Source organism: Myiozetetes cayanensis, unplaced genomic scaffold (assembly GCF_022539395.1).
Source record: "Myiozetetes cayanensis isolate MyiCay16 unplaced genomic scaffold, myiCay2020 scf20-37, whole genome shotgun sequence".
NCBI lineage: Eukaryota > Metazoa > Chordata > Aves > Passeriformes > Tyrannidae > Myiozetetes > Myiozetetes cayanensis.
Genome location: NW_026087412.1, coordinates 8,792,930 through 8,806,993, shown reverse-complemented (window position 1 = coordinate 8,806,993; position 14,064 = coordinate 8,792,930). Strand labels below are relative to the sequence as shown.

General features: G+C 42.7%; 1 protein-coding gene across 1 annotated transcript in view; it reads left to right on the top strand.

Moving 5' to 3' along the window:
* Positions 1-13,259, top strand: part of LOC126641012 (multidrug resistance-associated protein 1) — a 47,331-nt gene extending 34,072 nt beyond the window's left edge. Inside the window, exons 20-31 of the mRNA XM_050317303.1 lie at positions 1,496-1,580; positions 2,345-2,483; positions 3,418-3,625; positions 3,921-4,231; positions 4,621-4,820; positions 5,334-5,460; positions 5,774-5,875; positions 6,569-6,715; positions 7,898-8,056; positions 9,289-9,455; positions 10,052-10,246; positions 10,901-13,259. Coding sequence (XP_050173260.1) covers positions 1,496-1,580; positions 2,345-2,483; positions 3,418-3,625; positions 3,921-4,231; positions 4,621-4,820; positions 5,334-5,460; positions 5,774-5,875; positions 6,569-6,715; positions 7,898-8,056; positions 9,289-9,455; positions 10,052-10,246; positions 10,901-11,009 — 1,949 coding nt within the window. The 3' untranslated portion in view covers positions 11,010-13,259. The remainder of the gene's footprint in view (positions 1-1,495; positions 1,581-2,344; positions 2,484-3,417; positions 3,626-3,920; positions 4,232-4,620; positions 4,821-5,333; positions 5,461-5,773; positions 5,876-6,568; positions 6,716-7,897; positions 8,057-9,288; positions 9,456-10,051; positions 10,247-10,900) is intronic.
* Positions 13,260-14,064: the final 805 nt, after the last annotated feature.

Here is a 14,064-nt window from a genome sequence, read left to right as displayed (position 1 = left end):
CTTCACAGCTGTTCCCTTCTATAATTTCTGGACCCATTTTTCAACAGAGCCCACACTGGTGGGGCTTATACCCTAAGTGCATATGCCAGATTTACCATGGCAGTCTTGAACATTTTTTGTTCTCAAGAGCTAAATGCAGTATAAGCAAGAAATCTTTGTAGCCTGCAACATAAGATCAAATGTAAGAGCTGTTAGGGGAGGGAGGTTTATTTGTGGTTTTGTTTTCTTCATGTGGGTTTGGAACTTCAGTGGTGTTCTAAAGCAATATGATGCTGGAATGCTTGCTGGTTTTCATATGGGAACTTTTCAAAACAAATGCTGTCAAGTGCTTAAAATAACCAGTCCCATCTTGGTTTGCTCTTACTCATATAAATAAGAACTAAATAATTGAACTTTTCACTTTTTCACACTTTCTGCTGTTTTTATGTTTAAGATCACGCTGAACAATTTGGCTTTGGATTTAGGGTAATGAACTAATGTTCAGTTTGCAGACAGGAGGGAACAGCTCTATGTTCAAGCAGTTCACATGTACTGTTTTATGGTTATATTTTGCTTTACTATAAGAACATGAAAATTTCAGACTTCAGATCTACACAATTCTTCCTAAATATCTTTTGAATAGATGCAGATGAGTGTCTTTGTTTGCATAAATTATGCATATGCCCTTTAAAATGCAAAATTCTTTGTTACAAACTCCAAATTAACTTTCATACATGAAAATAGAGTTCCACTTACTTGACAGGTAATTTTTTAGGAGTCAGTTGTTTGTTTTTTATAAGGAGAATCATGACATAACCTAAACTGAGGAATTTTACTTGTGGCACTGTATAACACTGATTTAAATGGCTCAAAAAAGGTTAATATTTCAAGCTGACAGGTTTTCTGAAGTTTTTTGGACCATTGTCTTGTGTGTGCTGCATCTTGGTACAAGGGGCATGTTGTGGGATAACAATTAATGGAAAGATCTCTTTCTTAAATTAATCTGATTCCTATAGTTGCCTACAACACCAGGCTTTTGCACATTTCTTCCTGCTTAACTTTGCAAATGCCTGCTCTTCTTAAAGCTTCACTCCATCATTTACTAGAATGTCTTCTCATTGCAGTTTAAATTGAAAATAATTTATAATTAACTGTGTAAAAGATGTGGTTTGCAAAGGAGTGGCTGGAGTGTTGGGGTTTTTTTCCATGGAGTGTGTCACATGTGACTTGGTATTGCATGCTTTAACATAAAGTATGTCCTCATAATTATATGACATTATTATTACTGACCTACATTTGGTAGAAAAAATAAATGTTCCCTGTCTTGGCAGTGAATCCTGTTGGGGGTGGAACTAAACTGATCTGTTCACCTGGTCAGTTTTCTGTTGGTGTCTGTAAATCCTTGTGTTCCCTGCTTTGTTTGCACATCAGGACTGCACCAGTCATTTAGGATGGAAATGACACCCCTGTGTCTCTTTGCTGTACCATTTTCATGTTTACTTTTTCATCCCCTCAGATACAAATAGTCCATCTGGAAAAGAAGGAAAGCCTGTAGAAAATGGAGTCCTTGTGAATGAAGCCCCTGGAAAATTGATGCATAGGTGTGTATTTTCCTTTTTATTTTGCTTTTCCCCTTCTCTCACATCTTTTGTACTCAGATGGGGATAAACAGTAGTTTGTTTATGGTATTTGTTAGAGGGAAACATATCATGCTGGATCCAGCAGCCTGGGAAAGAAACTTGCGTAAAAGGGAGAGTATTTTATTGGCTAGTCCAGCTTTGTTCACGTTCCCAGGGATTCTCCATCTGACTGCTGTCAGATGGGATGAAGTGCTAAGTGGACCTTTAGTCTGACCTAATACAGCTGCTACTGTGCTTGCAATTCCTCTGATTATACCTTTCCAAAATCGTCTCTGGAAAAGGCTTTGCCTTATTCTTACGGTGCTCTGGAGACACTGTATTTCTGGAAGCTAATGAGTGCCTGGGAGTTAAATTGCCTGTTTTGATGTGAGTGGGGGAACCTTTATTGCACTCCAGCAGCTGCAGTGTATATGGTGACAGGCTTTGTTGGTCACAAGGCATTTTTCTTTCTGGAGTTTGACTGTGCAACCAACACTTCTTTATCTGGCTCGTCGTGTTTCTTGTGCCTGAACATGGGGTACGGGAACTGAATGCCATCAGGGAGGGTTAGGAGAGTGCACTTTGAGGGGAGGAGGGAAGTACTCATGACCTCATGATGGCTGGTGAGGAGATCTCCGTAGGAATGTAAACCACTGACTTGGGGCTGTGGACTTTCGAAGCCTATTTATGAAGTAAACACTTGTCCTATGTCAAGCTAAAACTGAAAAATAAATGTCTTCAAACAGGCAACTCAGTAACTCTTCAACATACAGCAGAGACACTGGGAAGTCCCAGCAGCAGAGCAGCACAGCAGAGCTGCAGAAGCCACTTACTGAAAAGAATTCCTGGAAGCTGACGGAGGCCGACACAGCAAAGACCGGGAGGGTAAGGTCTCCAGTCCCCACTTCCTGGGCCCTCTTTTTCAGTTTTGGAAAAATCCCTTTCAGAAGAAAATAGCTTCTGAAGGCCATGTAACTGGCGTGAGAAAGGGCTGAGGGAATTCTTGAACTTGCTGCTTGTTGTGCAATACTTGATGGAAGTGTTGCTGTGCCCTCTGCTCCCAAACCAGAGCCCCGTGCCTGCCTGCAGAAAGAATGTCGACACCAAACCTTTTGTGTAAGATGATGGGCCTGACCACATCAAAGTTTAAAAGAAGAAAGGAAAACCTTGCAGCTATTTCTTGGAGAGAGGCTGTGACAAATTAGGTGACCTAACAAAATCTACCCTTCAGTATAGGGAGCTGGAATTGACTCAGATGAATTTAAGCCAAGTTTCCACTGTAGACACAAGTATCTAATCCCAGGATACCCAGGGCTTTTTAAGAAACCTGAGACTGAGCTTCCTGGGAAAATGGCAGTTACCCATCCCAGCAATGTTGCTCGAATCCAAGCTGGTATTGCTTGTTGTTGGTTAAAGATAGATCGTAGGATACAAGCCATGTGGAGCAAGGGTTGGTTTAAAGGCTTTATAATCTTGTGGTACAAAGAGAGAGCCAAAAACTGGAACTCCTCAGTGAAGTTTTTGGCTGGGCTACTGATGCTCTGTGTTACTTCAGGCAGCTCTCTCCCTGCTCCTCCCTTCCCTTGGATGACAAGGAGAGATGATGTGTGCCTGCCCTGAAGGGATGTTGGATTTGGCGTGTCTCCACCGAATGCTGCAGCTTGTGTTCCCAAGCAGTGGCTCTCTTGAGTGCAGCTCTGTGTTTTCATGGCCTGATGCAGCGATACTGACTTTAAATAGGCATCGGAGAAGGGGGAATTGTTGGTTTTGAAACTTAATCTGCAAAATGAGTATTTCTTTTTTTCCCTTCTGTCTTCAGGTAAAGGCCTCCGTGTACTGGGACTACATGAAAGCAATTGGACTCTTTATGTCTTTCTTGAGCATTTTCCTCTTCCTGTGTAATCATATAGCCTCCTTGTCTTCCAACTACTGGCTGAGTTTATGGACAGATGATCCTGTTATCAATGGGACACAGCAGTACACAAATGTCAGACTGGGAGTATATGGAGCACTGGGAATTTCTCAAGGTTTGTTTGGTCTTACCTACTTTAAGATTTGCTGATTCAGAGCAAAGCGTTCAAATATTACACAGATTTTTGTAATGGAGAAGCAGCTTCTTCCATGAGAGGAATGTGATGTTTTCAGTGATGTATATATGTGTTTTTTTAACTGCTTAACATATTTGCTGAGTCTGCCTGTAGTGAACCCTCGTTTCCTGGCTGATTAGCTGTACTAGAAACATGCTAATGGTAAATGATGACAAAATTAGGAGACGTTTTGAGTGAGAGATGGCAGCAGTTAAAAGTAAGTCTTCTTTTCTAGGTATCGCTGTGTTTGGCTACTCGATGGTCGTGTCAATAGGGGGAATATTTGCATCACGACACCTGCACTATAACCTGCTGCACAATGTCCTCAGGTCTCCAATGAGTTTCTTTGAACGTACACCAAGTGGAAATCTAGTGAACCGTTTTTCTAAGGAGATAGATACCATTGACTCCACCATTCCACCAATCATCAAGATGTTCATGGGCTCGACATTTAATGTCATTGGGGCTTGTATCATCATTCTGCTGGCCACACCTATAGCTGCTGTCATTATTCCACCTCTGGGACTTGTCTACTTGTTTGTGCAGGTAAGGGGTGTTACCTGGGGGAATCAAGACCAGCAGTCACTTTTCTGTTATTTAAGAGAGTTCCTCTGCTCTAGGAAGGATTTTAATGTATTGGGCTTGAGTCATTCTGGTGATGTCTGTGTTTTATTTTCTTGAACTAAACTTGCTGAGAGGAGAAAGAGCAGAAAATGGCTGTCATGTGAGGTGGTTTGACTGGCGGTTGTTTAAAGACAGCACTGTGTATATAATGGTGTTTTTAGGCCTAAAAGTGTTAGAGAAGGTGTGTACTTCCAAGGTAAGTGGAAATCCCTGTAAGAGCGAGCCTAGATGGCAGGAAACTCTCTTATGATCCTCCATGTCTTTTCAGACACAGTCTGATGTAACCATAATTCTCATACTCTGAATTGCAGAGATTTTACGTGGCCACTTCTCGGCAGCTCAAACGCCTCGAGTCTGTCAGTCGTTCTCCTGTGTATTCGCACTTCAACGAGACCCTGCTGGGGGTCAGCGTCATTCGAGCCTTTGAGGAGCAGAAGCGTTTCATAAAGCAGAACGACATGAAAGTGGATGAAAATCAGAAAGCTTATTATCCAAGCATTGTTGCAAACAGGTAACAGTGGGGCTGAAATGTCGATGGACATTTGTCTGGGAAGGACATGGTTCTGCTGGCTGTGCTCCTGAGCAATCACAGCTCTTGGCATACTTGTCCAAGGAAGGGAAGCCTGTGTGGATAAATTGGTTTCACAGGTGTTTTGCTTAAACTTCTGTGATGAAATAAAGATTACTTCTGAATCTCTCTTCTTTCTGAGAGTTTCTACCTTACTTGGCTTATATTCTTTCAAAAGTTTTGATTCATTGATCCCAGTGTTAGTTCAGAAATCAGTTGTGGTTGAGACTGGAATTTATGCACCTGAAAGATTTGTTAATTTTGGATGCATCTATGTTCACATGCTGCTAAAGCAGAACCTGAGATATCTGGCACTTCCTGTGTCACTAACAGGACACTCATGCCATGTTAATGATCTTCTAAAAAACAACATGTGTGACAGAACATCAGTTGCACATTCTTAATTTTCTGTGGGTGAACTCCTGGAAAGATGCATTCTATTTTTCTGCCTGGCAGGTGGCTGGCTGTCCGTCTGGAGTACGTGGGGAACTTCATTGTCCTCTTTGCAGCATTGTTTGCAGTGATTGCACGCAACAAACTCAGCGCGGGACTGGTTGGCCTCTCAGTGTCCTACTCATTGCAGGTAGTTTTGCCTTTCTTGAAAACTCACAAAACCTCTGATTTGTAAGACTGCATCAGAAAGTCAGAACCTTGAGATGGCTTTGGATGGAAAATTAAGGAACAAAGAGAGAGAATAATAACTACAAATAGTATCTGAGAAGATGTATCTGTGCCTTCCCTGTGTGAGGGGATGCGGCATCTTGACTCTTCTCCTGCCCAGCAGTGATTAGCCAAAGTCTTGTCTGCATTTCTGATTCCATGAACTTGCAATGCTTTGCTTGTTCCAGGTAACACATTTAGTATAAACTACCCCTAGACTTCTTTCCTTCTTGCAGATTACAGCGTATTTGAACTGGCTGGTTCGCATGTCATCTGAGCTGGAAACCAACATTGTTGCTGTTGAAAGAGTCAAAGAATATGCTGAAATGGAGAAAGAGGTACAATGAGTTGTCTGCCACACCTGTAGAAGTCAGTGCCCTGTTCTGAGGTCTCTCACCTGCTGTCTGGCTGAATGGCTTGGAGGTTGGGCCTGTGCTCTGACCTGAGTGGGGACACAGAGCTCAGTGCTGTGCCCCTCTGGGGACAGGCTGGATCTCAGCAGGCAGTTCCTGTGGGTATTTCTGGTGTGTGTATCCACTGATACTTACACAATGTTATTTAGGAAATGTGCCCTGGGATAAGCAGTGGGGCTGAACAAATATTTTGGTTTCCTAAGTCTCTAAATATTATTTTTTCACTTGTATTTCTCTTTTTGCTCTCAGTATGGGGAATAAAGATGCTTTACTTTTTTTTTGTTTTGATTCAAATCACAGAACTGCTCATTTAATCTGCAGTTGTTCCCCTTAAAGAACAGAGTTATCTTGGGGCTTCTCTTTGCCATGCCTGTCACTTGAACCTGACTTGAGTCACTATTTTTGCAGCCAAATGTTATGAGGGCTCTTCCTAAAATTTTTTCTTAGTTTCTGGTAGCAGACCAGTGTTTATACGTTGAAAAGCATCTTCTCATCACCATCACAGTTCCTTTTGCAAATTACACACTAAGAAGGATTTTTCTTAATTGCATTCTTAGAGTCCTCTCAGCCCATCTGGTTGAAGCAGGAGCTGATCAGGTGTTCCTGTGGTTCTTTCAGGCTGAATGGAGTATCGAACAAACCGCCCCAGCGAGCACCTGGCCCGAGGAGGGGAAGGTTGAGTTTCGAGGTTATGGTTTACGTTACCGCGAAGACTTGGATTTGGTTCTGAAAAACATAAATGTTACCATAAACGGGGGTGAAAAGGTAATGACTGAGTGGTACAGCTTATAAATCCGCATGCATGAGCCAAAGAAAGGGCTAAACCAATTCTGTTACGTGTCTGGGGTCCTTAAGAACTAGAAAAGCTTCTGTGGAATTAACCCTGCTGTAACTGCAGCTGTCGTGGGCTCTCAGCCTTTGCAAAGGTGTGTCCTGTGTCATGGATAAAGATACACTTCTGTAGGGCTGCCAAGTATCATTTGGCCAGGTTTCATGAGGACGTGAGGTTTATGCTGTCTTCTCTCCCCTTCCCAGGAAATTTTGCTAATTTGTTTGCTGTAAGCAAAGAGGAGTAGGTTGTAGAGAGATTAAGTTAATTATAATCTCAGTAAAATAGGCTACAGCTGGGGGGGAAAGATTGATCTAGTGTTGCAGAAGTTGCAAGGTGTGAGACTCTAGAGGGAAAAATGGCACTTCAGAGCATGTTCTCTGGATCTGGCCAAACTGGTGGTGATCTGTGTGTTTCTCCTACTGTTTCCTCACCTGTGTGCTCACAGATTTCCCACCCCAGTCCCATGTGGATTCCCTGATGTCTGATAATAGTGTGATGTTGCACAGCAGCATAAAAGGTAGCTGCAAGACAGATCTACTATCCAGCTTTGTGGCAGCCATCTAAGCATTTTTTTCTCCTCAGTGCACACTTTCTACCTAGAAATACGGGCAGAATGATACCTCAAGAGTAGTTAGAATGGGCAAATGGCAAGAGGTATATCAGCCAACCAAAGTAGCAGTCTTTTATATTTTTAAAAAGAATTGCTCAAGACTTCAGTCTAGCTGGGAAGCAAAACATACAGTGTGAAACTGAGTGCTTTTGATGTGACTTTGCTATAAATTCCAACAAGATAAATGTCAAGTCCACAGTTGTAACTATGCAGCATGAACCAAAGGAAGGATTATGGAAACCTTGACTTGCTTTACGTTTCTAGAAAAACTCAAAACTTCTGTGATTGGACTGCAAACCTTGAGACAGCTTTTTCTTCTTGTTTTTTTCACATCCAGTGATTATTTTTTTCCCCCCTTTGATCATTCTCTGTTATGCTGTTTTGGTGTGTGGATAGCCCAGCAAATACCACGACCTTCTGAAAATGGGTCAGTGTCAGGTAGAAAGGCTTGGAAAGGCTGTAACACTTTCCCAGAATAAGTTGTTCCTGTATTTCTTCCCAACAGATTGGAATAGTTGGAAGAACAGGAGCTGGAAAGTCCTCACTCACTTTAGGTTTGTTTCGGATCAATGAAGCAGCTGAAGGAGAAATTATTATTGATGGAATTAATATTGCAAAGATAGGGCTCCATGACCTGCGGTTCAAGATCACCATCATCCCTCAGGTAGGTGCGAAATCCTGCCACTACCAGAACTCCTCGTGTAACAAGGCTGTTTGTGATGTACTGGGGAGAAAAGTCATTCCTCCTCTGATCTCTGCTGTGAAATGGAGTCCTTTCAGTTCGCTCTTTCATGAACTTGAAACTGAGCTTTTTTCCTAGACTGGTTTCAGTGTGCCTGAATCGGGTAGCAAGTAGGAACTTGGTTGTGGCTGAACCCTGCTGTGGAAGCAAAACCTTGGGCTTTGGACTCAGGGGCTTTGTCAGCACCCCACACTGATCACTGAAATGACAGCTCAGTGTGAGTGGGGAGGATGGTCCCAGCTGAACACCTGACCAGAGTCCCTTAGGGAAGTGGGAGCAGTGTGTGGTATGCAGTACCCACAGAAACCTGCACATAACCATCCCAGCCTAGCCCAGCAACTGTGGGTTTGATAGTCCAGAACATTTGGAAATACAGATTTATATACTGTACTTAGTCTCAAGTCTTTTTGTTCTTACTGTGTAGCCTTTGTTGTCTGTTCTGATGCAAAGACCATATAATGTGATAAGTTACCATTGCAGCATGCTGGCAAAAACAAGAGAGCTCACTGTAAAAGGTTTTCTGCACCGCTGCTTTTGGAGATCTAGAGGGGACTTTGCTTTCTCCTTTTGATCACTCTGCATCAGTTTGACACTACTGGGTCAAAGTGCTTAAGTATATCCAAAGTAGTATTTCTTCCTGTCCAAGAAAACACCCCACTTTCATTTCATTGATACTGCAGCTGAGGAATTTTGAAATATTTCCAGATGGTGTTATTCCCTAAGAAGTGGAAAGCTGACCTAGTAGTCCCTGCTGACAGCAGGTTGAGCGGGAAGGGCCTTTTCTTTAACTTAGTAGTCCAGTAAAAAGAAAGTTGGCTGAGGTTTGTTTGTTGTTTGGTTGGGTGTTTTGTTTTGTGTGGGGGGTTTGTTTGTTTGGTTGGTTTGGTTGGGTTTTTTTCTGAATTCTGACTAATGAAAAAGTCTAGACTGCCAGAATCTGTCTGCAGAGGGCAGAGGTCAGGCCCCAAAGAGGTATAAGGAATAAGTGTGAGGGAGAAAAACTTGTTATTGGGAAAAAAAGCGGCCTCACTCCTAAATTCAGTATATTAGCTCACTTGCAGCTACATGTTGTTTTTCTTTCATTATCTAAGAAATATTTTTGGAGCACTTGCCATGTTCTGTGTACACTGCCAATTGCCTCTTTCTGTGACCAGGATCCAATCTTGTTCTCTGGCTCTCTGCGTATGAATCTTGATCCTTTTGACCAACACTCTGATGAGGACATTTGGAGATCTTTGGAATTGGCTCACCTGAAAAATTTTGTGTCATCCCTTCCTGATAAACTAAATCATGAGTGTGCTGAGGGCGGTGAGAACCTCAGGTATGTCATAGAACTGTGATTGTGAGAATTGCCTGAAGACCCAGTGGGAACTGAGAGGGTTGTGTGTGTGCCCTCCCATCTGCAACTACACTTTTCCATTTCCAGAAACCTTTCAGCTCACCTGGGACAGGATATAGTCAGACCCAGCAAGAGCTATGCAGTGTGGGGCGCCCTGCAGGAGAATTTGAGGAGGGAGCTGGAGAATTCTTAATGCCTGACCAGGCATTTTAGTAGCAGCATTTTTTCTAAGAAAGTTGTTTGCTTGCTTTTTGCATCGTAAGAGGGATATATATATATATATATATCTATATCTATGTTCAGTCTGTAGAAACCATTTAAAGTCCAGTCCTCAACACTGCACTGATTCACTGAACCAGCCTGATGCAATTATGCTGAAACCACTTGTAATGCACTCTCTTACTACATTGCCAGGACTTGATTTGAGGGGGGATGTAGTTTCAGATGCTATTAGATATTCTGCAGGGAAGTAGTAAGACCGACATTATCTTTAGAACAAGGAACTGCTAGGTTTCAAAATGAATACTGCAAACTTGTTCTGAAATTTTTTCCCCCACCCTCCCATCCCGTCTGTGTAGTGTGGGACAGCGCCAGCTGGTGTGCCTGGCACGAGCTCTGCTCAGGAAATCCAAAATCCTGGTTCTGGATGAAGCCACAGCTGCTGTTGATCTTGAAACAGATAAGCTTATACAGTCAACGATAAAGTCTCAATTTGAGGAATGTACTGTATTAACTATAGCACATCGTCTGAACACCATCATGGACTACACCAGGTAAAGTTATTCCAGTTTTATCTTGATGAAAGTGTGACCTGCATTGTGCTTTATTTAAATGGGGATCTTTGTGTTTAGCCACCTCTCCACACTGACACTGCAGTCCCTGTTTTGATGGGTGGGGAGTGTGTGTGTTCTGGCTCACGGTGCCTGTGCTTGGCCTGTGGAGCTGCTCTCGTCCCTCTGTGGCACTGCTGTTGTGCTGTTCCTGCCTAGAAAACCTGGGAAGGGGAGGGAGGCAAGGACAGGAGTCTGTTCCTGGGTCTTGCCCTAATTTAGGCACAGACAGCATAAGGAGTCAGAGGGGCAGATCTTGCCCTCTGAAGTTTATTTGACATTTCACTATCCATCACTTTTGGTTACAGTTCAAGCAGCCTCCCTCATGCTCAGCTGCCTTGCTAAGGTGCGGTTGAAGGCTGAGCAGACAGACCATGTGCAGTGAGGTCAGGAAGGGCAGTGAGAACCTCAGTCTGTTCATACAGTCAGGACAGTCTTCCCTTGCATATAATGGATACCCAGCAGTTTCTGTCTATCTGTAGAATACCCTACACAGTTTCTGTGTCTGTACACGTTTGTGTTCATTGGCTTTCTGGATCTTCTTGTGACCATTTTTTCTTCTTCCCTCCCCCTCCCCTCCTCCTGCTTGTTTTACAGAGTTTTAGTCCTGGAGAGAGGAGAAGTGGTGGAGTGTGGAAGCCCAGAACAGCTTCTTCAGGAAAGAGGCATTTTCTACAGCATGGCCAAAGATTCAGGCTTGGTGTAGCGTTTGGACTTGTTTAGTTCCTGTGGGAAGAGGGAGGTGATACATTTGGGGAACTGTAACTCCCCCTGAGCGTGACTGAACCTACAGCTCAGCTTGAGACATAGTGAAGTCGGCCAGAGCATGGCAATGGAAGTAACATAAAAATGCAATTTTTTTCCTTTTTTTATTTCTCCTTAGTATTGATTTTAGCCAACTTTAGGAGAAGCACATCCACTGTGCAAAACACTGCAGAGACTTCTAATTTTTGCCTGAAACCTATCATTATATGCTCAAATATAAGGTGGAGTGATTCATCAGAGAAGTTCAAAAAAGCTTTTACTTCTCATCTTATGTTCTGAAGTTCCCTCCCTTTTTTTTTGTTTGTTTAAAACATTTTTGCAAATGCTAATTATTTGCTTGTTTGCGGATTCCTCATTTGATGAGCCATCTATTGTGGGATGCACCTGCAACATTTTGTGGCATATAGTACTATAGTCCAAAGATTTTTCTTCTTGTGAAATAACATGTGTGCCAGACTTTCTCATTATGGCATTTACTGTACATGGTTAATGCTTTATGCATTGTCCTAAAGGTTTCATGTGTTTACAGCGTATAGCAGCAAGTTCTCTATAATGTCAGTAGTGCTGATGTCAAAAAGCACAGTCAACTTCATAGCAGTATTTAAGCATGTCTGGAATGACAATCACTCCAAAACCAAATTGGTGCAGCAGCTGGTGCGTTGCAGTGTGCAGTACCTGATCTTACACCCAGTTCACTCAGGAATTCTGACTTGGGTGCCCAATCCTGGTGACACCTGTGGGGATGAGGCTGAGAAGTGAGGATTTGTCTGAGCAGAGGTTGCAGGCTCGGTGTGACGTTGATTGTAATACCCTTGGCTTTGGCAGTTCTGTGCTTTAATTCTGCCACATCAAGGACCATTAGCCTTATATCAAAGAAACATGCCCTTCATGCTGCTGCTGTTGACTCTTCAATTTTGTGGGAAAATGTTCTGTTACAGTTGTTTAGAAAAATTACTGTTTTTAAAGTTGCGTGTCAGAGGGGTCTAACAATTCAGTTAGCAATGGAGTCTGGTTTTCAAGATCCATGTTGTATTTTCATTTTTCTGTGGTAAGAAAAAAGTTACTTTTCTAATGTTCTGATTAGTCTTATTTTAATGGAAATTGCTGGAAGAAGGCAAACTAAGTCAGATGGACACAAATACTCAGCACTGAGAATGTGGACTTCTGTGATTAATATTGCTGACCTTAATACTAGACAATTGTTGTCCTTAGAGTAAAGCTATTTATTTTTTTGTAAATTATGACTCTCTGAAATTGAATAGACTGAAATTTTCTTTGGTATTTTTTTGTAATGACTACACAAATATTTGCAAAGAACTTGCAGTAAAAACATTGTTTGAAAGAAAACATGATGAGTCATTGCTTGCTTTGTATTTGACAAAGGGTTAGCTTTGTCAGTTCAGGTTTTTTACCTTGAAAAATAGAAATTAGTGGTCCTGCTTAGACTAATCAGACTGCTTGGCCTGATGTCTGGGAGTTTGAAGTGCCTTTGAACAGCCATGTGGGGCTGGTGTACCTTGTTCCTGAGAGGAGGAATCGACAAGAACTCTGCTGGTTTGGGATGGAATTCAAAGGAAGTTGTGTTGCTAGACTTTACTTTGGTGGAAACTGATTTCAGGTTGGAGGAAATAAAGCTTTTCATTGCACACCGATTAGAAGCCTTTAAGATATTCATGTGAGTCCTTTAAAAGCCATGGAACTGCACTGAGGAGCATGGTTGGTTGAAATACAGAGCTTGCAGAATTATGTAACATGTTTGCAGTGGAGTTGTCTGTGTGGAAATGACTTTAACTGTATTTTTGATCTTAAACTGGGTACTCTGAGGAGTGTCAGTGGATGTTCTCTGTCCTATTCATGAGCTGTTTGTGATCATTTGGGGAACTGTATGCCTAAAATACTGTATTTTGCAGTATAACCTTCTAAACAGTGCAGGTCAGCAGACTGCTACTCATGTGTGCTTCAGTCTTGTTCTTTTTCAGTGCTGTGGTGGTTCATAGGCATCACTGTTCTCTCAGTTTTATATATTTATACACTTGCTGGCACAAACTGTTCTACCCTAGCTCTCGACTAGAGACTCTTTTCTACGTGCCCTAAATACCTGTCAGTGCTTTGTGCTGTTGCTGCATTGAATCATGATCCTGATTCCAAATGTCTGTTCTCATAAAATGATGAGTATCTTGTCTGGATGTCACTTGGAACACAAGTGTGTTGTGCACGACAAGGATCAGTCTGAACTAACCTTCACTGCACACAGACAGCTGAAAAAAATGCAGCTTCTTCCCACAGAACCTGTGTAAGAGCAGCATCATAAACATACTTGGGGTACCTTAAGGTAGGAGCAGTGTAACTGAGATCCTGTTGCAGTTGGGACAGCACTCAGTGTTGCTGGGATTAACTGCAGAAAATGGTACAACTCCCTGCAAGGTAAGGTGTCAGAATCTGGCATTAAAACTGGTAGATTTTCCTCATTTAATCTGTTTCCATTTTTGTATGTATTGTGTGGACCAAATGCTTGTTTAGTACTTGGGACACTTCCACCACTGCTGGGTAAGTGCAGTGTAGCCTGATGGCTGGTGACCTCCAGTGCAAGGAGTCTGGTGCCATCCTGCCTGGAATGGTGATAGTGCAGCCCAGAGTGCTGAGCGTCCCTCCAGCTGCTGGAATAAAGTCAGGGATGTGACACAGAATTTCAGCATCTGAGCTCAGAGTCATGTAACAGACACTTATGCTCCTTAAATGCCTCGATGTCACGTGTTTTCCTTCATGCAGCAAAGCTACTGCCAGCTCTGCAAGATCTGGGACACAGGGAGTGGGCACTGCAGTGGGATCATGTCCTGCAGTGAGCAGCTTAGTCCCTTGGGCAGGGTGTGAGCTGGACACCTCATCCAGCTGCTGCAGAGCAGCGTTTCCCTGAAATGGATTGTTGTGGCATGGCCTGAGTTCATCCTGTTCCTGTCCTCCAGTTGTCCTCCTGGTGAAGGGAGAATTATTTGCCT